Source organism: Dipteris shenzhenensis, chromosome 8 (assembly GCF_047967505.1).
Source record: "Dipteris shenzhenensis isolate YYH24624 ecotype China chromosome 8, Dip_SZ_1.0, whole genome shotgun sequence".
In the NCBI taxonomy this organism is placed as follows: Eukaryota; Viridiplantae; Streptophyta; class Polypodiopsida; order Gleicheniales; family Dipteridaceae; genus Dipteris; species Dipteris shenzhenensis.
The window spans coordinates 56,339,679-56,363,002 of NC_141603.1; the positions used below are offsets into that span (position 1 = coordinate 56,339,679).

The following is a 23,324-nucleotide window of genomic DNA, read 5'->3' on the forward strand; positions in this document are numbered from 1 at the left end:
GAATCAGGGTCGTCCTTCAGCAAGGTCCCTGCCTTCAGGCTCCCACACCTGTGAGCCTCCTACTTGGGCTCTGATACCATGTTAGAAAATACCCAAGAGAGGGTACGCACAGGGGAAGACTTATAGTAATGCCCAGGAGCTCACACAGTGTGCGGTGGGTGTGGAATCACAAACTTCTTTACTTATGTGCGTCACATAGATGTGCAGACTCATCAATAGACAATGAACCAACCAGATAGAGAAACCACCAAAATATATATTTCCGTCCACAAATATGGACACAATACAAAAGAGACAGATCCAGAGTCCCACCAATGAAGTGGTCCTCTGATCTTACCACAAGGTCCTTCTCCTGTCTGCTGGGTATCTCTAGACTCGAGTCCGCATGCTCCACCTGGAGCTTCTGTAGACTTTCCGTCCAGATCACAACACCTTGCTGCCCTGAGAGACAGCCAAGGTTCAGCCCTTGAGAGCTCAGTCTGCAGCACACCTTCTACTCTCCTTCACCTCCAAGATGAGGCCCAAGAAAATGTCTTCTGGCTGCTCCTGTCTGCTGCCGGTTCTGCTGAACTGTTGGATGATTGAATGAGGCCCAATGGCCTCTTCATATAGGCCCCAAGGGGGCTGGCAAAATACCGACCAGCCTGCAGCAGACTGGCCGACCAGTCTGTGGCTGGTCCAGCCCTATAAGGGCACACAACCCAGGGCTTTTGGCCCAAACTTCCAGGGCCTTGGCTTTTAGAAGATCAGTGAGAGGACCTGCCAATTTGGCAAAATGCCTTATAAATCTTCTATAAAAAGATGCTAGACCAAGGAAACCTCTCAGCTGGGTGATATTCTGTGGTATAGGCCAATCCTTTACACACTTTACCTTGCTGGGATCCACCTTAATGCCACTACTGCTGACAATATGGCCCAAATATTCCACTTCTTCAGCCATGAAAGTGCATTTACTTGATTTGGCATACAACTGGTGTGTCCTCAATACCTCCAATACTTGCTGGACATGCAATAAATGCTCTTCTTTTGTTTTGCTGTAGATCAATATATCATCAAAGAATACCAGCACAAATTTATGGAGGAAAGGCTGCAATACCTTGTTCATTAGGGCCTGGAAAGTTGCAGGTGCATTGGTTAAACCAAATGCCATCACTTTGAATTGATAAAGCCCATGTTCTGTCCTGAAGGCAGTTTTATGTTCATCTCCCTCCTTCATCCTTATTTGATGATAGCCTGACCTTAAGTCAATCTTTGTGAAGTACTTTGCCCCTCTAAGCTCATCCAGTAGATCATCAATTCTAGGAATAGTCAACCTATTCTTAATTGTCATTTTGTTCAATTTCCTGTAATCAATACACATTCTAAATGAGCCATCCTTCTTCTTAACCAATAACACAGGAGAGGCAAAGGGTGACTGACTGTGTGTAATAAATTCCTTGTCAAGGAGTTCCTTTATTTGCCTTGCCACCTCTTCCCTTTCAGCTCTAGAAAGTCTGTATGGAGCTTTGTTGATTGGCTTAGATCCTGGCTCCAACACAATTGCATGATCCACATCTCTCATGGGAGGGAGATGGTTGGGAAGATCAGCAAATACATCAGAGTATTGCTGTAATAGGGACTGCATGTCTTTATCCTCCACCAACAACCCATTACCCTCTTGAGACTTGGTCAACTGAATAGCATATACTCCACAAACACTTTTGAGGTCTCTGGCCATTCTTCTTGTAGAAATCAAGGACAATTTAGGAGATTGGTGACCCATCAAAGTGATGTGCTTACCTTCATGCATAAACTTCATATACAGCTTGTTAAGGTCCATAGAGAATTCTCCCGAGGTTCTCAACCATTCACAACCAAGGACAATGTCAATAGGTCCCATTTCTAAGACAAATAGATCTCCATGAAAAGTATAGTGTTGAGAAAGTTGCACTTGAGCAGCCTAACAATATTGCTTATCGTGGGAATGCTGACCATTAGCCACCTCAACTATGATCCCGTGATCCAAAGTGGATGGACATAACCTCACTGTTTGAAGTGTCTTTGCATTAATGAAGTTACGAGTACTCCCACTATCAACCAAAATGTGGACTGGTTTGTTATTGATTGTTCCTTTTAACCTAAGGGTTTGAGAGCCCTTGCAGCCCATAAAAACATCAGGAGATATGTTGTACACAACTGATTGTGTATCCCAAAACACTTCATCATCAACAACATCATTTCCAGTAGAATTTCTGATCTCATCCTCATAACCTTCAACAACTTCAATGTTCCATTGTCTAGATCTATTTGGGCACCTTGGCAAACTATCATTCATAAGCATGGTGTGAAACATGGATAAACCACCTCGATCAAAGGGAAAGGTAGTCCCCTTTTTGGAACTATGATCCTCATCATCATCAAGGCCTTCATTCACACAGTCCTGATATTCATGAAATTCAGATTCTGCTGCAGAATTATTAGGAGATAAATCCTCATCAATCTCTAGAATCAAGCTCAACTTTGCTCCTGTTTTTGCTTTGCACACATTCCTATGTTCAGGGGTCCACTTCTCACCACAAAGGTAGCACAAATTCTTCTTCTTGTCATCAATAATTGCTTAACCAACTTGTTTCTTTTATCACCTAGAACATCCTTTGGAGTGGGTTTAAAGGATGACTTTATATCTGTAGTCTTGTAAGCCTTAGGTTGTCCCATGCCATTGCCATACACTGTGGGGAACCTAGAAATAGAAGGAGTTGTAGCAGGTGTAGGAAGTTTGTTTTCATCATTGGAAACCCCGTTGACCATAGGCTTAGTTTCAAAGTAACCAATACCCAAAGTCTTCTCCTTCCAATTGTATTTGGGTTCATAAAGCTCTGCCAACTGCATGGCCTCTTTAAGAGAATTGGGCTTTTGAGCTGCAACATATGAAGCAATACTAGGGTGCAAACCATGGATGAACTTGAGCATTCTAACTCTTTTATCAATACCATGAACAAAGAGAGCCAATTTCCAAAACTGTTTGATATAATTTTTCACTGATCCTTGCTGAGTAAGATCATACCACTTACAAATATATTGATCTCTAGTGAAAGGAGATATAAACGTTTTAAGCATTTCAGCCTTGAATTCATCCCAAGCATTAAAAGTTAACCCTTCTTGCTGTAGATGCCTCCACCAAGAGTGGGCATAATCTTCCAGATGAAGAACAACAAATCTGATTTTACCTTGATCATCCTTTGGATATAGAAGGAAGTAGTCATCCATCTTGCTGAGCCATTCCTCCAATTCCTCAGGAGAGGTAGAATCACCTTTGAACTTGGGAAGTATAATCTTGTCTTTCATATCTTTGTCTTGATGAACAGGTCTTCTTGGTTCAATAGATTTAACTGTTTGTATATATTGCTGGAATTTCATTGCTGCCCTAAGGTCTGTTGGTAGCAACTTATATTCATGGAATTTTTGACACAACTCTTCAGCTGTCGAACTGTTATTATTAGGAGTCTTACCATGTGTTGAATCCTTATCCATATGAGGTGTAACTCCACTAGAGTGATACGTCCTTTGGATAGAAGCCATAAAACCAACCGGTTCAGTTACATGTATAGGATCATCATCATCATCATCTGAACCTGAGTCTCCATCAATTTGGGGATCCACAAGTCTCTTCTCATCATAAATTTGGCTTCTCTTGAACTCGTCCAACCTTTTATTAAAAGTGGCAGACATGTTCTGCATCCTTTGGTCAATCCTCTGATTATTGGTCTTAATCTCATTAGTTAGCTCCTTGAATATATGTAGCATTGGGTCCATACAACTCTTTATGATCTGCTCTTGGTTAAGGGATGTTTGTACTTGAGGAGTTGTCGCCAAATCCCCTTGAACATTGCCAACATGAGGATCACTGGGTTCAGAAACTGCAGTCTGATCATCAATTGCTTCCTTCTTTGAGATGGAATCAAGGATACCCATTGTCTGCTTACTAGCTTGACCCGTAGATCTCTTTACATGCATCTTTAATGACTCGAATGAAGAGTAAATGCACTGTCTTAAGCCCTGATTAAGAATAGCTCAATTTCCAAGGAGTAGCAGACTGTTGCAAGGCTCCTTTTGCACACTGTATAAACCTATCTGTGTAGAGACCTATGTAGGACTAAGCTATAGACAAAAGTGCTATTCGACAATATACTACTGTATCAAACTGCCAGTGAACAGTCAGGTCACTGTCCACGTCGCTGAACTTCAGTGTAATCCTTCTTCATTTGACATGAAGCTTTGTGGAGTGGCTCTAGCATTTAGAACGACACCTCAGCAACAACCACGAATAATTTCGAAGTGATATGTAGCCAAATTGTTTACTAGGCAGCGTACGTGTGAATTCCAAACAAAGAAAACTGGGGAAGATCCCACGCAACAGACCTGTATCTTGCTGGGACTAGGTGTGGGAGTTCCTAAAGCAGAGACGAGTCCTTGGAGGAAGGCAAATCAGAAACCGGAATTGTCAGCTCCTAGATCGTCGCAGATCTTCTTAGCCAGCAGTCGAATTCCTTCATAACTCCTCCATCCAAGCTTGGATCTCCACCAAACTTTGAGGGCAGACATTGGAGCTTAGTGCGGTTAGTTCAAGCCATATCTGACTTAATTTGGTGCAGCGAAGCATTAGATCATCAATTTCTTCACATTCTTGCACTAGAGAGAAAAAACCATCAATGTTGACCCAATCCTCCATCCTTTTAGGAATCTCACACATAGAAATGATCAGGGAAGCAAGGGCTTTCCACTGATGTAAGAAGCCCCAAATTCTGAGCATTTCAAAAATCAGGGTTTGTCAGAGCCTGCCCTGTGGCAGCTCACAACAGAGAGCACTTCTGGCGGTGAATTTTTGCACAGAGGTAGGCCCTAGGCTCAAGAGTAGATGCTCCAAATTTCAAAGTGATTGGACAAAGAATTTCCCACAAATTTCGACGAAAAGTGCTCTGATACCAATGCAATAGGACTGCTCCTAACTAACAGTAAACACTACTAAGTTTAGTAGAATTTGCAGGAGAGTTAAGTAGTGTAGTACCTTATGTTTAGGAAAAGGGTAGGAGAGGAAGATCATGGGCTGGATCTTCAACAAAGACTTGTGAGGGGCTGCACAAGGACAGGAGGAAGTCAATCCTTTTTAGAATTCAGCTGAGTATTGAACTCTTGCTGTATATTCTATTTCAGTAATGAAGTACAAGTCATGAATGAATTGCCAAGTACGACTAGAGCCCTTATATAGGTATGGCCCAGGGTGCTTATGGGATTACCTCCTAGGATGCCACGCGGCAACTTATGGTATCCCCTAAAAAAAAGAAAAAACACTTACAAGCCAATAAAGGCCTTTCTACTAACTTTAGCCTAAGTTTAGCCGAAGTAAAAAGTAACCCTTTGTTACAACTTTTGAAGCTGTTTTCGACTTTCTGTGCGATAGAAGTTCTTCTTTTCTGCATCCGAAGCCATATTCATGAACGCCTCTCTTCCTGCTCCTGCCTAATGCAAGGTGTTAGAAAAGACCCAACAGAGGGTACACACAGTGGAAGACTTATAGTAATGCCCAGGAGCTCACACAGTGTGGTGTGGGATGTGGAATCACAAACTTCTTTACTTAATGTGCATCACATAGATGTGTAGACTCATCAATAGACAATGAACCAGCCAGATAGAATATATTTCCGTCCAAAACTATGGACACAATACAAAAGATATAGATCTAGAGTCCCACCAATGGTGTGGTCCTCTGATCTTACCACAAGGTCCTTCTCCGATCAGCCAGTTATCTCTCGACTCGAGCCCGCGTACTCCACCTTGAGCTTATGTGGACTCTCCGTCCTTTGACCTCAGCTCCTTGCTGCCCTAGAAGACAGCCAAAGTCAGCCTCACACTTGAGCTAAGTCTGCAGCAACACTAGTACTCCTTCAGCTTTTGGATGTAGGCCCCAAGGGTGGTGCTCTGCTGGAAGCTGCACTGCTGAATGAATTATGCCCCTCCAAAGGGCTCTTTATATAGGCATCTATGGCCCCTTTCAGTAGCCGACTGGGCTGCCCTAACATGGCCAACCATGCAGGCCAGGATCAGCCGGGGCTACACCGCTCTTGCCAGGATGGAGCGACAGTGCTACCACTCCCACTTCCAGGACCCGCGGACCAAGTCTCTCCTTTTTGATTCTTTGGTCCGCCCAGCAGGCATGTACGGTAGCCCGTGGTGGGGAGCCGACCTTTCAGACACAGAGTGGGCTCGAGTCGAGTGCCTACAGATACTAATGTTTGCTCGGATGATCCGCAGCAAACCATCGGTACCACACCAGATCATTCTAGCAGAGTTTGGCGCCTCACCCCTACAGCTCGATGCGGCTTTCCAGGCTATCACTTATCTACACAGAGTCAGGGATTTCAGCTCCTCCTCCGACGGTCGCCTCCGCCTACCTTGGCTAGCCCTATCCTCCTCTATGGCCTTATCCGTTGATGGGGACCAGCGATGCTGGTATAGTCGTCTTTCCAGTTGGTTCACCCGACTGGGCCTCGACTTAGACCGGTTGCCTCCTTTTCAGTACAGCCTCGACGCTCCACCATCTCCCCTCTCCCCCACTGACCAGGAGGTCAACCGGCTCATTCGAGCGGATCTGCTCCAGCTCCACACCTGGCGGACATGGTTTCTTCACCCCGAGCTTCCTGTGAAGCTCGACTTCTACCGCCGACACTGCCTCCAGATCTCATAGGAGGGCTTCATTACACCTCCGGGTTACACACAGCTTCATCTACCACATGTGCTCCGGATCTCCCTCGGTCAGTTTAGGGTTTCGTCACACGGATTACGGATCGAGAGTGGACGTGCAGAGGGTATCCCACGAGAGGGTCACCTTTGCCCACTTTGCGACTTGCAAGAGATCGAGTCGGAGGAGCACTTTGCTTTCAGATGTCCTATCTATTATGCCATTCGAGGCCGGTACCATTGCCTCTTCCGCGACGGATTCGGCCCCCTCCCACACATGCTGCAATTCCCGGATCAGCGATGCCTAGCCGCTTTCTTACATGAGATGACTCACCACCGAGATACCTCTCTCCGAGCACGGCGACACGCGTAGCACACAGAGCGTGAGGACACCAAGCGGCCCATCACTGATTTCTTCCAGTCACAGGATACCTCTCCTTAGTCTAGCCGACGACGCGGACATGAGCGAGAGCCAGAGCCACGACAGCTGCGCCAGCAGACAGACTCACACATCTGGGTCCATGACATCTCGTCTCTGCTCTCTGCCCGCCCCACCGGGGTTACCATTGCCCTCATCCACAGGGCCACCCGCTGCCCCCGACGATCGAGCTCGACTAGGCCGCGTGACGTCAGAGGCCAATCATCTATCGCAAGGTTTTTTCCGGCCTCCCATTTGACGACCCCTCTATGATTGGTCTCTGACGATCACCACCTGCACATATATATTGTATCTCCCTCCTTTGTCCCATTTTTGGTGCCTCCCCCTTCTTTTTTGTATCATCTGGAGGACACAAATTTTTTTGTATCAGGACTAGACACACCGTCCTTCATAACCTCTTTTTTGTAGAAATGGTTGGCTGGTCCGTTTTGAGACCGCCACCGTTATGCTCATTGTATCAGTTATCTTTAGTCTCATAGACCTTCATGGTCTCCCGAAGACTTTAATAAACTTTCTTTCTTTCTTTCTTTCTTTCTGCCATAGAACCGACCCCACAGGCCCCTATTTATTGGGCTGTGGGCACTTCTCTAGGGCTGTGTGCTCCCTGCCTTTAAGTGGGGGCCCAGCCCCCCTTGCTTTGTGTGCCAGCCCCCTTCCACTCCCCTCTATGCATGGGGCTGTGGGCTCATAGCCTTTCTCATCCTAGGTGCTTCTGTTGCTCCAGATCTGCCCTCTTGCAGGCCCGCTCCATCACTTGGATGCCCCGCCATCTGCACTATAATTCGTGCCATTTGTTGCAGCCTTCTTCTCTTGTGAGGTGCTGCCCATGTGGCAGCCCCCTCTCTCTCTCTTTTTCTCTTGGGCACATCCCGTCCTAGGTCTCCCTCCCCCACGCTCTCCTCATATGGGGGCTTACAGATGGGGAGGTGACCTTTCCAACTCAATGCCAACACGTTGATGATGATGCTCCAGTAACTCCCTGGTCGTAGTAGTCCTTTGGAACTTTTCGATGTCGAAATCTTTTCCTGGCTTTTCATCCAGTGGCTCCTGCTCCACTAGGTCTGGTTTCGCTTCCGCACACCATTTTGGTACACAAGTCCATCTTTGGTAGCACCTCCTGGCACCACCTCCTTCAGTCACGTTCCCGCCTTCGAACTCGAGCAATCCAGTCGTCACAATCTTCCAGTTGTCCCTCTCATAATGAGTGAACAACCTGGAGTCTTCCAGGCACCATGCTCTGAGGGTCTGTTTGAACCCGTGCTTCCTTTGGCAAGGTCTGCAATCAATGAATATTTCCAGATAACCTGGACCATGAACTCTTGTTGGGTTCTCAAGCAGGTACTCTTTCTGGCTTCAGTACTCTTTGTCCATCACCTTCTAGCAATCTGCGTTTGAGATTTGAAGAAGCACCAATACTTCCCCTTCTGCCTTCGAAGAAGGCCAATTCCTTCCAATCTCGTATCACCTGAGACAAATGAACAACAGAGTCTCTCCACAGCATGCTATAAAGGCTCAAATGCAAAATATCAATTACATACCAGACTGTTGAACTGCCTGTGTATTTGCCCTGAAAGCAAACCTTGTACCTCATTGAGGCACCCACCAAAAACCTGTGTAATCCTGTACTGTCCCCTTCTGAAGTACAACATCCATCTGACCATCAGAATTGAGGGCTCTCCATGGAATCCACCCTCGTGTCAGTGTCGACAGCCACTCACCTGAAAGGTACCAAGTGCTCCATGCTGTCCTTCTCCTTCACCTTCACAAAGGCATCTGACTCCTCGTCGACCCACATCTCTATGTTAGACATCCTCATTGTGATTTCGGGATCAACATATTTGAGCTCGGTAACACTCGGTGATGTCACAAGGAACAACTCTTTGATTACCACATTTGCTTTGGCCTCTCCCTTTGAATTTGAGTCAGACTCCTTTTTGTTTTTCTGATCTGCCTTTTTCTTTTTGCAGTCCTTTGCAAAATGTCCTGGTGTATCACAGTGGAAGCACTTCTTCTTCTGCTTCCTCTTTGAAGTCTCCTCGTCATTAGAGTCGTCTTTCTTGGACTTGCCACTGTTAGGCTTGCCGTTTCCTTTGCCAGCATCATCCTTTGCCAGCATCGCCTTGTCGTCTTTGTCCTCGTTGTAGAGCTTCTCTCGAGCTTCCTCCTGTAGCAGTAATGGATCCAACTCCTCAAACGTCAGAGGTTTGGTCCTCTGTCCTGCTGTCACAGTTGTAACAAAGCTCTTGAAACTTCGAGGTAGTCTCCTCAGTACCATCAAGGCCAAATGGCATGAGTCTGTGTTCTGACCAACTGCTGCCAGCTGATCCCTCACCACCTTGACCTTCGTCGAGTGGCTATGTGCCGTATCTCCTTCTTCCATATCAAGATTGTAGAGTTGATGTTGAAGAAGCAAAATCCGGGAGGTGTTATCCGTCTCGTACAGATCCTTCAGAGTGGCCCATGCCTCTAATGACGTCTCGGCCAGTTGGATATGTGGAAGAACAGAGTCTGCCGTAGTCCCTATGATTAATGCCAGGGCATGGGCATCTCTATCTTCCGAAGCTTCGAGCTCCTCTCTGTCTACTGCCATGAATATCTTCCCTTGCCTATCCACACTGTCCTTTGGCTTTGCCTCCACTCCCGTGGTCAGCTTTCACAACTTCCGAGCCACTAAATGACTCCGGATCTTCACTTTCTAGATCGGGTAGTTGGTCCCGTCCAGTTTCCCAGACTCTCCAAAGTTAGGGATAGTGAGTGAGAGAAAACTGGGGGAGGAGGAAGGGAGATCAAGGGCTGAAGAGGTTGTAGAGATTGACATCTCTGCTGTTTATACCACACAGCAAAGTCAACCAAACTCAATTTCAGTAGACCAGAACTTTGAACGCACCTGACTGAACGTGAGTCACCGTCCTTCTCGCAAGGGCACAATCCTCCAGTCGTGGAAGTCGATTCTCTAGAGCTTCTGAATCAGGGTCATCCTTCAGCAAGGTCCCTGCCTTCGGGCTCCCACACATGTGAGCCTCCTACTTGGGCTTTGATACCATGTTAGAAAAGACCCAACAGAGGGTACACACAGCGGAAGACTTATAGTAATGACCAGGAGCTCACACGGTGTGGTGTGGGGTGTGGAATCACAAACTTCTTTACTTAATGTGCATCACATAGATGTGGAAACTCATCAATAGATAATGAACCAGCCAGATAGAGAAATTTCCGTCCAAAACTATGGACACAATACAAAAGATATAGATCCAGAGTCCCACCAATGGTGTGGTCCTCTGATCTTACCACAAGGTCCTTCTCCTATCAGCCAGTTATCTCTAGACTCGAGCCCGCGTGCTCCACCTCGAGCTTATGTGGACTCTCCATCCTTTGACCTCAGCTCCTTGCTGCCCTAGAAGACAGCCAAAGTCTCAGCCTCACACTTGAGCTAAGTCTGCAGCAACACTAGTACTCCTTCAGCTTTTGGATGTAGGCCCCAAGGGTGGTGCTCTGCTGCTCCTTTCTGCTCTGCTGGAAGCTGCACTGCTGAATGAATTATGCCCCTCCAAAGGGCTCTTTATATAGGCATCTAGGGCCCCTTTCAGTAGCCGACTGGCCTGCCCTAACATGGCCAACCAGTCTGCCATAGAACCGACTCCACAGGCCCCTATTTATTGGGCTGTGGGCACTTCTCTAGGGCTGTGTGCTCCCTGCCTTTAAGTGGGGGCCCAGCCCCCCTTGCTTTGTGTGCCAGCCCCCTCCCACCCCCCTCTATGCATGGGGCTGTGGGCTGGCCTATGTGGTCGATCAGTTTCCTGGCCCTATATAAGGTCAGGGTGCTGCCCACTGCAGCCCCTCCCTTCCCTGCAACACTTGTGTTGCTGCCAGGCCCTCTTGCAGGCCCTTTAACCTGCTCATAGCCTTTCTCGTCCTAGGCGCTTCTGCTGCTCCAGATCTGTCCTTTTGCAGGCCCGCTCCTTCACTTGGATGCCCTGCTATCTGCACTATAATTCGCGCCATCTGTTGCAGCCTTCTTCTCTTGTGAGGTGCTGCCCATGTGGCAGCCCCCCCTCTCTCTCTTTTTCTCTTGGGCACATCCTGCCCTAGGTCTCCCTTTCCCACGCTCTTCTCATATGGGGGCTTAGAGATGGGGAGGTGACCTTTCCAACACAAGGCGCACTGAAAATGGAGCTGTTTGTGGGCTGTAAACTCTGTTTTGGTGGACACATTCTTGGCTGATCTGCTACAGCTTGCTGGACACACTTTTCTCTGATCTTTTCTGGTGCTGGAAGACACTCCTAGGCAGCTCTCTCCTACCAGAGTTTGCTGTCCGCTTCTGATCCTATTTGTGGAGCTGTTTCAGTCTGAAAGAGGCTCTTTCTGTTGGCTGAATTCTCATCTTCCTTCTACACTCTTTGCTACAGCCATTTCTACTGAGTTCTTGCTAGGTTGGATGCCTTGCCGTTGGCCCGGGAGAGGATTGGGGCACTGATTGTGATACTCTCTTCCTAGGGGTGTAGTGGTTGGCCTTGGGCTCGGTAATGGCTTGGAAATGGGTAATGCATTGCTTGGCGTGCTGTCAGACTGGTCTACTTGTGATTATGCATGTCTACAAAAAGGAACCAAGGTAATAGCACTGGGAGTTGGTAATTAGCACAACCACGAGTTGGCGTTGTACTGGGTTGCACCTACGGGTGAGCCCTTGAAGGGAGTCCCTTTGTATCTTTGAGCTAACCAGTTTAAATAAATACCGCAAGGGGCCTAAGTGTTGGGGCCAATAGGTGTCACTCTCTATGTTTCTGAGTAGGGGCATTCTAGCCTCCCTTGTCTTGAATGGTTCCATGATGCAGTGCAGTGAAGTTCTATGCTTTGAGTTTTGTTTGTGAACAAAGGCAATCAATTAAGTTAGCTGTATTTTCATCTTTGTGAGATAGTAGAGAATGATGCACTACCCTTAGTGTTCTAAGGCCGGTTACAGTGGTTCCAGTGCCGGGATCCTCATCAAATCATCTAGAGGAGTCCCTGGGCAGCTTGGATAGAGAAAGCCTTTGCTGATTTTGGTGCAGCCATCCATTGCTTTTGGATATGGATAATATCAGGCTTGGTTATGATGTAGACTCAGAATCTGACCCAAAGCCACAGATAAGGGGAGCACACCCCGGAATAAGAGTGCAAAATGCAGCCCATGAAGGGCACAATGTTCAAGTAGATGCATTGGGGCAGCCAGCTTCACAAATGCAAAATCTTGTGGGTATAGTTGCATTGGGTGTTGACCCAAGTGTGCAGGCAAATGCTATGGAAGTAATGCAAACACAGATGGCTTCTGTGTTGCAAGTTTTGACTCAGCTCACTTAGAGCTTTGTTGAGATTGTGCATAATCCAGCTTTGATGCCAAGGGCAGAGGCACAACCCATTCAGGGTCCACAGATGCATGTGGGACAGCCACTACCAGAGCCACTGACACCAGTGGTACAGCCACTATCAGATCCACCTACACCAGTGGTACAGCCACTTGCAGTGCCACCGAGGCAGGGGCCAAATGGGAATGAGCATGGTAGCAATGCTTAGAATGTGCAGTAAGGGCAGCAAGCCCAACCAGAGTATGTGGTTCAGCCTACACACTTTGGAGGAGGATCGATTTTTCAGGCCATGACCTCACGGCCAGCCCCAAATTCTTTATATGCTAATGTGGGGATACAGCCTGGTTTGTAGGGAGGCAGCCCTATGATGTCACACACTCAGCTAGTACCACCTGTGCCTCCGAACCCAGCTGTGGGGGGTGTTCTTCAGGCTCCTGAAGGACCCCAAGGACAGCAGCCCCTTTATTTGCAGCCTCCTGGCTATGATCAGTTGGAGCCCAGGCTCAAGATGAAGGATTACAAGGAAGGGGGGGCAGCAGTGAAGTTTGAGACCTTCAATGGTCATGTAGATAGAATGAAGGCTCTTACTTTCTTGCAGCAATTTGTTTGGCTTTTGTTGGAGGGTACTTCAGAGAGTCTTTGAAAATCAGGAAGGCAGCCACATTCCTTAAGGGAAATGCCATGCAATGGTGGTCTAACCTTCCCCTTCAGGGCCAAACACCTGCTACATGGGTTGAATTTAAAAAGGCATTTTCAGCGGCATGGCTCACCACTACTTTTGAAGTGGATGTCATGAGTCAGTGGCATAAATTGAATGCTAGGGAATGCAGAAATCTTGAAGATTACAACAAGAAGTTTTGGGATGCCCTTCTACTTGTGAGCTCTTACAGAATAGTCCCTATTTCAGAGCAAGCTGAAAAGTATTGTTGTGGTCTTCCCAAAGAGTTGAGCGACTATTGCACCAAGACACATATTTCCAGCACGTCACAGTGGATAGAGAATGCCAACACAGCTTACTCACTCATGCAAGGCAGAGTCTCAGGTTTCAAGAGCAGCTTGAAGGAGGAGCCAAAGAAACCACAGCAAGCTGGAAAAGTCCCTCTTACATCAAAGTTTGTGGCAGGACACAGGAGAAAACAGCAGCCCTCTTCTCTCACTCCTGAGGAGAGGAACAAGTTGTTTACTGAAGGGAGGTGTTTTCTCTGCAAAGAGACGGGTCATAGGGCAGCAGATTATACTAACAAGAAGAGGAAAGAACCTGCAGCAACTCGGGCTGACACTAATCAAGGCAATAGAGAGGACCCCAGGGGCAAGAAGCCTAAGCCAAGTGCTGGCCATATACCCGACATTATTGGGGGTGAGCATGATGAGAAGAAGACAGAGATGTGCAGAGCATGGGGCAAGCTACGGGATCAGCATTGTCTGTACTTCTTTGATTCAAGAGCCAAAGAAAATTTCATTACTCCTAAACTTGCAGCTCAGTTGGGTCTTCGACCAGAGGAGATTGGTCCTCTTTGCGAGGCCAACATGGCTAATCCATTATGCTCTTTTAACAAAAGACGTTGAACATCCTTGTCATACACAGACGCAATCTTGAGAATACAGAAGGTCGTCCGTATAAGAATAGGATGAGAAGATCTTCTGTTCGGAAGTAGAAGGTTGATATTTTGAAAAAACTTGTATTGCTGTGCTGAAGTCTTTATCGTTGAGATACTTCCCTTTGAATGAATTCGGAACATCCACAGATAATGTAGAGATTACCATAGCTGATGCTAGAGTTAACTTGCTGAGAGCATCTGCAACTACATTGCATAGTCTGGAATGTACTCAATGGTCATGTGAAAGTTGGGCCAGAAACTCAACCCAGTGTGCTTGAAGAGCTTTCATTGCTGGCTGAGTAAAGATATAATTTAGAGAGTGATGGTTTGTCTTTACCAGGGAGTCGGCTCCCATGAGATAATGTTTCCAAGAGCGGTAAGCATGTACAATGGCAAGAAATTCCTTATCATAAACCAGGTATCTGGTTTGGATATCAAAATGTTTATGGCTGTCAAAAGAAATGACTAGAGGCCTTCTTGCATCAAGACTACTCCTATAGCTATGTCGGAAGCGTCGATCATGACCTCAAACGGAAGGTTTGGGTCAGCAATAGCCATAACATGTCATAGTAGCTAGTCCCTGCTATGCGTGATGGAGTTTATGGTTTTCAATCTTATGAGTGACTCTCGTGAGATTGAAATTGCACTATGTTGTGTTTTTAGAGGATGAGTTTGGGAATGTTCCTGGATTCATCTAGGTAAATAACAAGTGTGGTAGTGAGTGCTTGCTTGAGTTGTTGGAAACTATACTCTGTTTCGGGAAGCCATTGGAAAATTGCTGTGCTTTTCAATAATTGGACATTGGAGTTGCAATCTTGGAAAACTAATAGACCTTTGTATGGTAGAAGTTTTCCAATCCAAGAAAAGAGCGGACATTATGAACGTTCCTAGGAGTAGGCCAGTTTCGGATTACCTTGAGCTTCTTGGGATCCACAGAGATGCCTTGGGCTGAAATAACATGTCCCAAATATTCGAGTTGGGTTTTGAAGAACTCACTCTTCTCAACGTTGATGTAGAGAGAATTTGCGCGGAGAACTTCAAAAACTTGGTGAAGATGTTGTTTATGCTTCTTTAAGGATTTGCTAAAAACGAGGATGTCATCGAGGTAAACGATGACGAACTTATCGAGGAAAGGCCTGAAGATGTCGTTCATTAGTGTCATGAATGTGGTCGGTGCATTGTTTAACCCAAAAGGCATGACCAAACATTCATAGTGTCCATACTTTGTTCGAAAAGCTGTCTTGTACTCATCGCCTTCTCATATGCGGATTTGATGATAACTTGAACGAAGATCAATCTTTGAAAATTGTGTCGTGTGTAGAAGTTGATCGAAAAGGTAATCAATGCGAGGCAACGGATACTTGTTTTTAATAGTGAGCTTGTTGAGGGCTCAGTAGTCTATGCAGAGGTGCATTGACTTATTTTTTTTTTTCCACAAGTAGTATAGGAGATCCGAAAGGGAGGCGACTAGGCTTAATGCGACCTTGTTGAGTAGTTTGGTCACCTATCTTTGGATTTCTTCATTTTGAGTGTAAGAAACCTGATAAGGAGGTTTCGACGGTGGATTACTATTGGGAATAAGTTCAATTGGATGATCCACTGGTCGTCGAGGTGGTAATTGCTTTGGCGATTTCTGTGGGAGAACATCTAGGTAAGGCTAGGAAAAGGGTTGGTTGAGGTACTCAGGAGGATCCTTTGTCGGTGTCTCCTCAACTACCATAACCAACAGAAGTGCAGTCTTTACTTGACGTTTACGAACCCACTTCTTTACTTGTAAGGCGGAGGCAACTAGGGTTGAAGGAGAGTCCCTAGAACTAGTTATCTCAATAAGTTTTCCTTGGTGGAAAAACTGGATAGTATGGCTGCGAAAACTGATTGATGGATCATAGTCGTAGAGCCACTGTTGTTTGAGGATGACATTGTACCGAGAAAGAGGCATGATGTCAAAATTCAACTTGTTCGTATAATGTTGGATGTGAAAGGACAAGTTTTTGACCCTGGTGTTGCACAAGAAGGTAGTTCCATTAGCGAGTTTGATCTGATAGTCCATGGGACTAGGATTAGTGGTCAACTGAAGTCTTTCGACCATAGAACTAGCTAGGAAATTATGAGAGCAGCCATTGTCAATGAGGATAATGACTGTTGTTCCACGAATCGATCCTTGGACGCAAAGTACTTGAGTGGCTAGGGAAGGTTCGGGGTTGCTGGCAAGGCTCATGTAGATGGTATTTGCCAGTCAAACAGCTTTGCCTTTCTTGTCTTATGCAGGGTTAGCATCTTTTGCTTGGGAAGTGTTGGGTTCCATATTGGAATTTTGCATGGGTCGCTTTGGACAATTGAACCATCTATGGTCGCTAGTGCAGATGGTACAAAGTCCTTTTGTGCTAGAGGTGTTCTTCTTGTCAGAGGCTGCACCTTTGTGTTGGTGATGATGGTCATGACTTTGTGAAGAGGAAGAGGCAAGTTCTATCATGGAGTTCGTTCAGCCAGATCTCATAGACTCCCCCCGAGGCGAGTCCTCGACATGATGTGACCCGGAGCTTGTGACCCGACAGCTCAAACAGAGGGTTGACTCACAGATCATACTTGGGGACATCCCCTTCTTGTTTAGGGTCGGAGCCCGACCGACGAGGGTCACAGTGGCACTGGTTAGACGCAAAGCTACAACCAGGAGACGTACCAGGACTGCACCCTTGGGGGGGCGACAACGCTCTATTGCTAACCTCATGCCTCCACCTCCATAGCCTCTTCTATCTTGATGATATCCTGCTGCTGCTGTTGATGATGATGATGGTTATGATGATGTCGACGATGATGCTGAGATTGATTGATATATTCAGTCGAGATATGACTATGTTGTACTTAGTAGTACTACCATTTTGCATTTTTTGCATTCTGCATTGGTGTGGATGCTCATTTAGTAGCTCCACTACCACAGCTCATTGTATCAGTTTTTCACAGTTTCATAGACCCATTGGTCTTCCGAAGACTTTAATAAACTTTCTTTCTTTCTTTCTTTCTTCTTTCTCTTGCTTGTAGGCTCGCGAGCTCTCTTGCAGACATTAATACATCTCTCTCTCTCTCTCTCTCTCTCAGGGGAAGTCGCCTGTTTCCATCACAGATTTGGAGGTTTGGTACAGATGCGAGCTCACTCTATGACATCTTGATGTAGGCACCTCCTGATATATCCTCCATGCCCAAGCCCACCACATGTCATTTATTCATTGCACAGGCCACACTCCGTTGGCTCATGAGGAACTACGGACTTAGCATTTGGCACATGGGAAGGAGGTCTTGGCTCCGATTTTAGAGCAGATGTTCACCCACGTTGTGTGCCACGGTTTCTCACTTACTTGGAGCACTACCAGCATTGTGCCGATACACAAAGTAGGGACGTTGGGAACTACCACAGTCTTATGATTGGCCACGCTCTGGCCAATATTTATGGGTTGGTATTAGAGTGGGAGATCATTAGTCACACAGAGGCACATGGGCAGTGGGCTCTAAGATAGATATGTTTTCGACGACAACAGGCCACCCTAGACCACATCTTCACCTTGAGGGGTATCATTGAGGAGGCGAGATTGAGGAACCAGAAAGTCTAGGCTTGTGGAGAGGCATGGCTTTTGTCCACTCTCACAATTGATCCACGTCCATGACCAGGTCTGCATTGGGCTCTATTTGATTGAGATGCAGCGACACAAAGAGATTACTACGATAGATCAGATAGCAGCAGGCTGCAGGATGCTGAGGTAGACCGAGCTTAGCGACATGTGTCACAGGGGCGTGAAATTCTAAGTACTTTAATGTACTACAAGACTGTGACAACTTTGGTTTTAAAAGTCCAAGCATGGGCTTAATAATGTGTAATTAAACATGGCATGGTGCCTAGCACATAAGTGTGATTAATCCCTAGGCCCAAAGGCATTCCAAGGAATTAAAAGAGTCGTTGTTGGGAAATGATGATGTGGCATTTTTAATGGGGCCCCTAGAGGGCCATTTACCTTCAGTCGCCCTCCCTAGAGTTCTAGGTGGCTCTAGTGCCTTCTACATGCTCCTTTGCCATTCTTGGACCTTCCTGGGCCTTCTAAACTTCACATGTGTGGTTTTCTATCTCATCTTCTTCCTTTGTTGAGATTTTGGATTGGTTTTTCAGCCTCCTTCAGCTGAATTCCGTTTTTCTTCATAACTCCTCACCCGTTTGGATTCCTCGACTTCCGTTTGGCGCGATGGCTTCCCCTCTGCCTCCCCTTCGTAGTGATATGCTTTTCCCTCCGTGCGTTTGGTAGAACGGGCAGAGCTGAGCACTTCTTTTGCTGGTCGAATTTGCAAAAGTGGCTTTTTCTGGACCTTTTTGCTTCTACCGCCTCCTGGGCCTCTCCTCTTGCAAAGCTACAGCTTTCTGTTGAATTTCGAGTGGTCCCACGCGCTGGTTGACTGGTTTTTCTCAGTTTTGGAGGACTTTCCGGCGATGAAACTTCTTCGAAACCTTCTCAATGCATTCCTCTCTGAAGCACGCTTCTTTTGAGCCCAAGAACTCCCATTTCTTCGCGACAGAAGTGCTTCTTTTTGCATTTTTCAGTGGAATTCTTGCTGATCGGCTCTTGTAAATGCTCTTTCTTCATGCCTTTGCACTCCTCTTTGGCTGAGAATGCAATTGGGCATTGGCTACTATGTCCTCTTGGCGATTGAGGACTTGGTTCGAGTTTTTAGGGCTTGTTGAGTTGTGATTTTGCTGCTCCAATTTCTTTTTGCCATAAGCTATTGGCTGGCCTCGTGTGCCGCCTCTTTCTTGGCTCACAGGTGCCCAGGTAGTGCTACATGAGTCATTCTTTGGTTGGGTACTTTGCTGATTTTCTTTTGGAGCTTTGAAAAGCTTTGTGAATGCAATCTGGAAACCGCTCAAAGAGAGTGCAGCTGGGGTGTAGTGTGATTGCATCTGGACAGCCAATGGAATTGCACTCGGAAAAGAGAATGCCTTCGGGTTGAGCCTATGGGTTAAGTGCACTTATGTGATGGTGTTCTATGCTTGAAAGCCTTGCGAAGGCTTAGTGAATTGGGGCTGCGTGCTCAGTTGCAGGGAAGGTCTCCCAGATGCAACTTGTAATCATTTCACTGTGAAATATAAAGAAATACCGAAAGGGGCGCCACGGTGTTTGGGGCCAATCGGGTGCACTTGTCTATGTTTGTTGAGTAGGGGCATTTTAGCCTCCATCCCTTTTTCAGTGGTTTTGTTTGTGAACAAATGGGTAAATGCCAAATGGTGATCATGCAATGGTTAATGGTTGTGATATATGCTTTGTGAGCTGTAAATATGTACTGAAGTGATTAAAGGTTTAGTTCCACTGCCCTCTGAGTGATTAGAGGCTGGTTTCAACATGTCACTGACTTTAATGCATTTTAGTCGGCTCCAGGACATAGTGGGGTGGAGGAGGAGGAGTTAGCTAGCATGCGGGCAGTGTGGATTAGTGGAGAGAGATGACACGGCGCTACCTTGCAAGGGACACAATCTACACACGATCCATGGAGTACTACAGCATGCTCGATCGAGGTCCGGCCTATCTCTGCCCTCCTTAGAGGAGGCAGCCTAGAGATGAGACGTCACTCTTGAGATAGCCCATCGGATATAGAGGTCGAGGAGATCACTCCATCTGCTACAGCGGAAGACTCCTCAAAAGATGCAGACCTAGGATATCTTTGTAGCCCACCGGGAGGCCACCATGATGCTGGGTTTCAGTTTCAGTCTTTTCCAGGTCCGTTCTGTTTGAGCTTTTGAGCTCTTTAGCATAGCTTAGCATAGCACTCAGCAAGGGCCCTAGCATGCCTTTGCTCCAGCCCATCCAGGCTTGTATGAGTTCCTTCTCATTGGTATATTTTGTCCCATAGGCTTGTGAGGATTCCCGCAGAGGTTAATCTCTCTCTCTCTCTCTCTAGCTGAGATGGGTATGTTACCTCTAGAGGGGGAAGCATTATGTCAATTCATGGCCTATCTCAACAAAGTTGAGAAGATGGACGTGAGTAGTATACCACAGAAGTAGTATACCTTTAGAGGGGGAAGCATTGTGTCAATTCATGGCCTACCTCAACAAAATTGAGAAGATGGACGCCAGTAGTATACCACACAAGGCGATGGAAGCTACACAGAGCATGGGATTTCCCAGGAAGCAAATGAAATGGCTGGAAGCATGGGGTATAACAGCCACTGATTTACCAGAAGAGGCATGTGAAATCAGGGGGATTGCGAGCAGAAAATGCTACAAAAACTCTAGCAAAACCTGGGGACAATAATGCAGTTTTAGAAACAGGAAATTGACTCAATGGACAGCCATGGAATGCAGAAATACCTCGGGGAAGACATATCAACATTTAAAAGACATCTCATTTGCAAGATCAGAACTAGCTCACATGATCTCGTTTGCAAAATCAGAACTAGCTCACATTTCTTCTTTTTTCCATCAAAGTTTTTGTTGTTTGGTTGGGATTTCAAAGCTTAGTAAGCACTGGGTTACCCAAGAGATTTTGGAATCTTTCGAAACACAGATGGAAACTTATACTTCGGTACTGATGAAAATATAAGCGTAGCTTTGCTTACTAAGTTATTATTATTTGTTATTTTTCTCATTTACTCATGATTTTGTCTAAAGTTGCTTACAATCTCCCTTTCCTTTGTTCTTGCTTGTTCTATAAAGAATTTTAATTAGTTAATTTTCTCGTTTAGTCGTCTAAATTTGCTTACAAACTCCCTTTCCTTTGTTCTATAAAAATTTTTAATTTATAAGACTGGATATATTCTAGTCTTATGAAGGTATATATAAGACTATAAGAAGCTCATTCATAAGCAAGGAGCAACTCTGTACACTGGTACTTATAAGCTCCGTGTTTATAATTGGTATTTTGAGAATAAAACACATGAGTGAGGCTTTTTTCCCTGCAGAGAAAAGAACCATCTATTAGAAAACTTTGGAAAAAATAATAAAGATCAGCAATCCGTGCAATGCTTGACCAACCAAAACAGCATAGCAGCTTGCTTCTTAGGATTCCAGCTCATTGCCTGGAGTATCTTGGAACCTTCAGGATTCCATCGTCAGAGAGTATTGAGGCTGCTTGGTAGGGTCTCTAGAATAGTGCCAAAACAGGTTCCGATAGAGGACAAAATAGATTTATTGTCCTTGGGGAGGCTTGGGAAGTGGAGCGTGTAGGGTATCCATGTCATCCACTGTGAAATCCTGGTACGAATGGATGAAAAAACTAGACGAGTACCGAGGTACACTGGGCTGTACTCCAGCAGTGCGTGAGTCATGTTCGAGGAAGCTAAGTTGGAGTAGAAAACACCCTCTTCTAGGTGGTGACATCTTGAATGTGGTCACCTTTTGACACGCCCTCAGACACTTCTGCGACAGCCCCTCCTTCCCTGCCCCCCCCCCCCCCCTTCATTTTGCTCAATTTCGCCAGCTTTGGGGCTTAGCTTTGCTTTTCTTTTTCAGGCTAAGAGCAGGCCTCAAACAGGCTCTCCCCTCCCAGCCCTTTTTGAAGCCCCCAAGATTTGTTTAAGCCCCTTCAGGGGTTTTTGTCTTTCACGCACACACCCCTCCCCCTTTTTTACATTTTCCTAACAAGTGGTGTTTCTTGTTTGACAAAGGGACGGGTGTAGAAAGCTATACATCCCCTACAGGATAGAACAGAGGTGGGGTGCATTGTTGGCTTCACTCCCACACGGAGTCTGAATCCAAGCAGGTTTAGCCCTGAAAGGTGGAGAAGGCAGGCAAAGAGACTAAATAGGCCTGTTTGACCCTAGGGCCCGAATGACCCCCAGCGGCAAGGATGGACAACAAGGTCTATGCATGGCCTTGCTGTTGCAAGCAAAACACTCTGGGAAGCAGATCGGGATGGCGTGAAAAGGGCATAAGATGGTGGAAATGGGCAGCCCTCAAACGTGCTGCAGAATGGCCCACAAAGGGGTTGTGCCCAGACCTGTCACACAGGCTGGGGCGGAGAAGAGAAAGGGCAGTGAGGGAGAGGGCAGAAGCGGAAGTGGGGAAAAGGATGAGCGGGGGAGGAGGGCTAGCAGGCCAGGAGGCGAGCAGGGAGAAGCTCACATCTCTCTCTCTCTCTCTCTCTCTCTCTCTCTCTCTCTCTCTCTCATACACACAAGTGATCCTTTTTTTCCGGTGTCCTCTACAATGATGATCACCTAGTTAAATGCAATAATGTGTTGCCTTATTAGTAGTCTTGATTCTTTAAGTGGAGCGCAATCCTATGACATATAGTGTGTGATTCTCATATTCAGTTCTTGCTTTAATGTGCAGGTGCATGAAGCATTTACTTCAGGTCCACTGCATGCAGTAGAAATTGCAAAAGAGGTAAAACCTTGGAGTACTTATTCTGAAGTTTTTGTGGCGCTGTAAATTTTGGTTTCTTAAAGTGGTTCTAAGTGAATGAAGTTAATATCCACATCATTGCTTGGTCGCTAAAAAGTGGTCAATGAAGCGAAGAAGGATTTCCGAACAAGAAAGAAATTTTTTTTGGGTTGTTTACTTTCAGATGCCAGAGATCATGATTTGGGTTGATGAGTCTATACGAGTTCGTCAGAGAGAGAGTTTGTGCACCAAGAGGTCTATTGGATTGGGTTGAGAGCATGATCAAGGTGAAGCAGGATGCCCCTCTCACAGACTCTCTTTGGGCTCTACATTGATGAGATCACATCCTTTATAGATTGCCTAGGAGATGAGGAATCACTATTGGCTGACTTGATAATATAGATACTACTATATGCGGATGACATAGTGCTCATATCATCCTCAGAGACATGTAGAGGCCCTAGAGACATCTAGAGGCTCTAGAGGTGTTTTACAGAGAGAGAGACCTGACATTCAACCTTGGGAAAACCATGGTTATGATCTTGAACACCTCACGTGCAGTGCTTCCCTTACTGAGGTGAGCCAGTGGGGATATTGCAGTCCTACACATACCTAGGGGCAGTTTTCACAGAGCCAGTTTTCACGATGACCCATGCAGCTAGGGGACGACTCACACGAGGACGGGGTGCTTTGGCCTGACTAGAGAGGCAATGCTTCCAGGCACACTTTGAGGATCCACTGATGCAAGGTTGGCATTTTGATACCCTAGTGAGGCCGATTGCCATGTATGCAATAAATAACTTTTTGGAGGAGCGATCTCTTAGTGACAGAGGGATGGAGATTTTAGTGGCTATATATGACTATAGGGTCCAGG

The 23,324-nt window shown here is 46.2% G+C and overlaps 1 protein-coding gene across 4 annotated transcripts in view; it reads left to right on the top strand.

The window, feature by feature from the left end:
* The window catches only part of LCBK2 (Diacylglycerol kinase family protein), a 113,616-nt gene that overhangs the window by 17,452 nt on the left and 72,840 nt on the right, over positions 1–23,324 (top strand). For all 4 annotated transcript variants that reach the window (XM_087378250.1, XM_087378251.1, XM_087378249.1 and 1 more), the window contains one exon: positions 22,400–22,453. In XM_087378250.1, the coding sequence (XP_087234376.1) occupies positions 22,400–22,453 (54 nt within the window). The remainder of the gene's footprint in view (positions 1–22,399; positions 22,454–23,324) is intronic.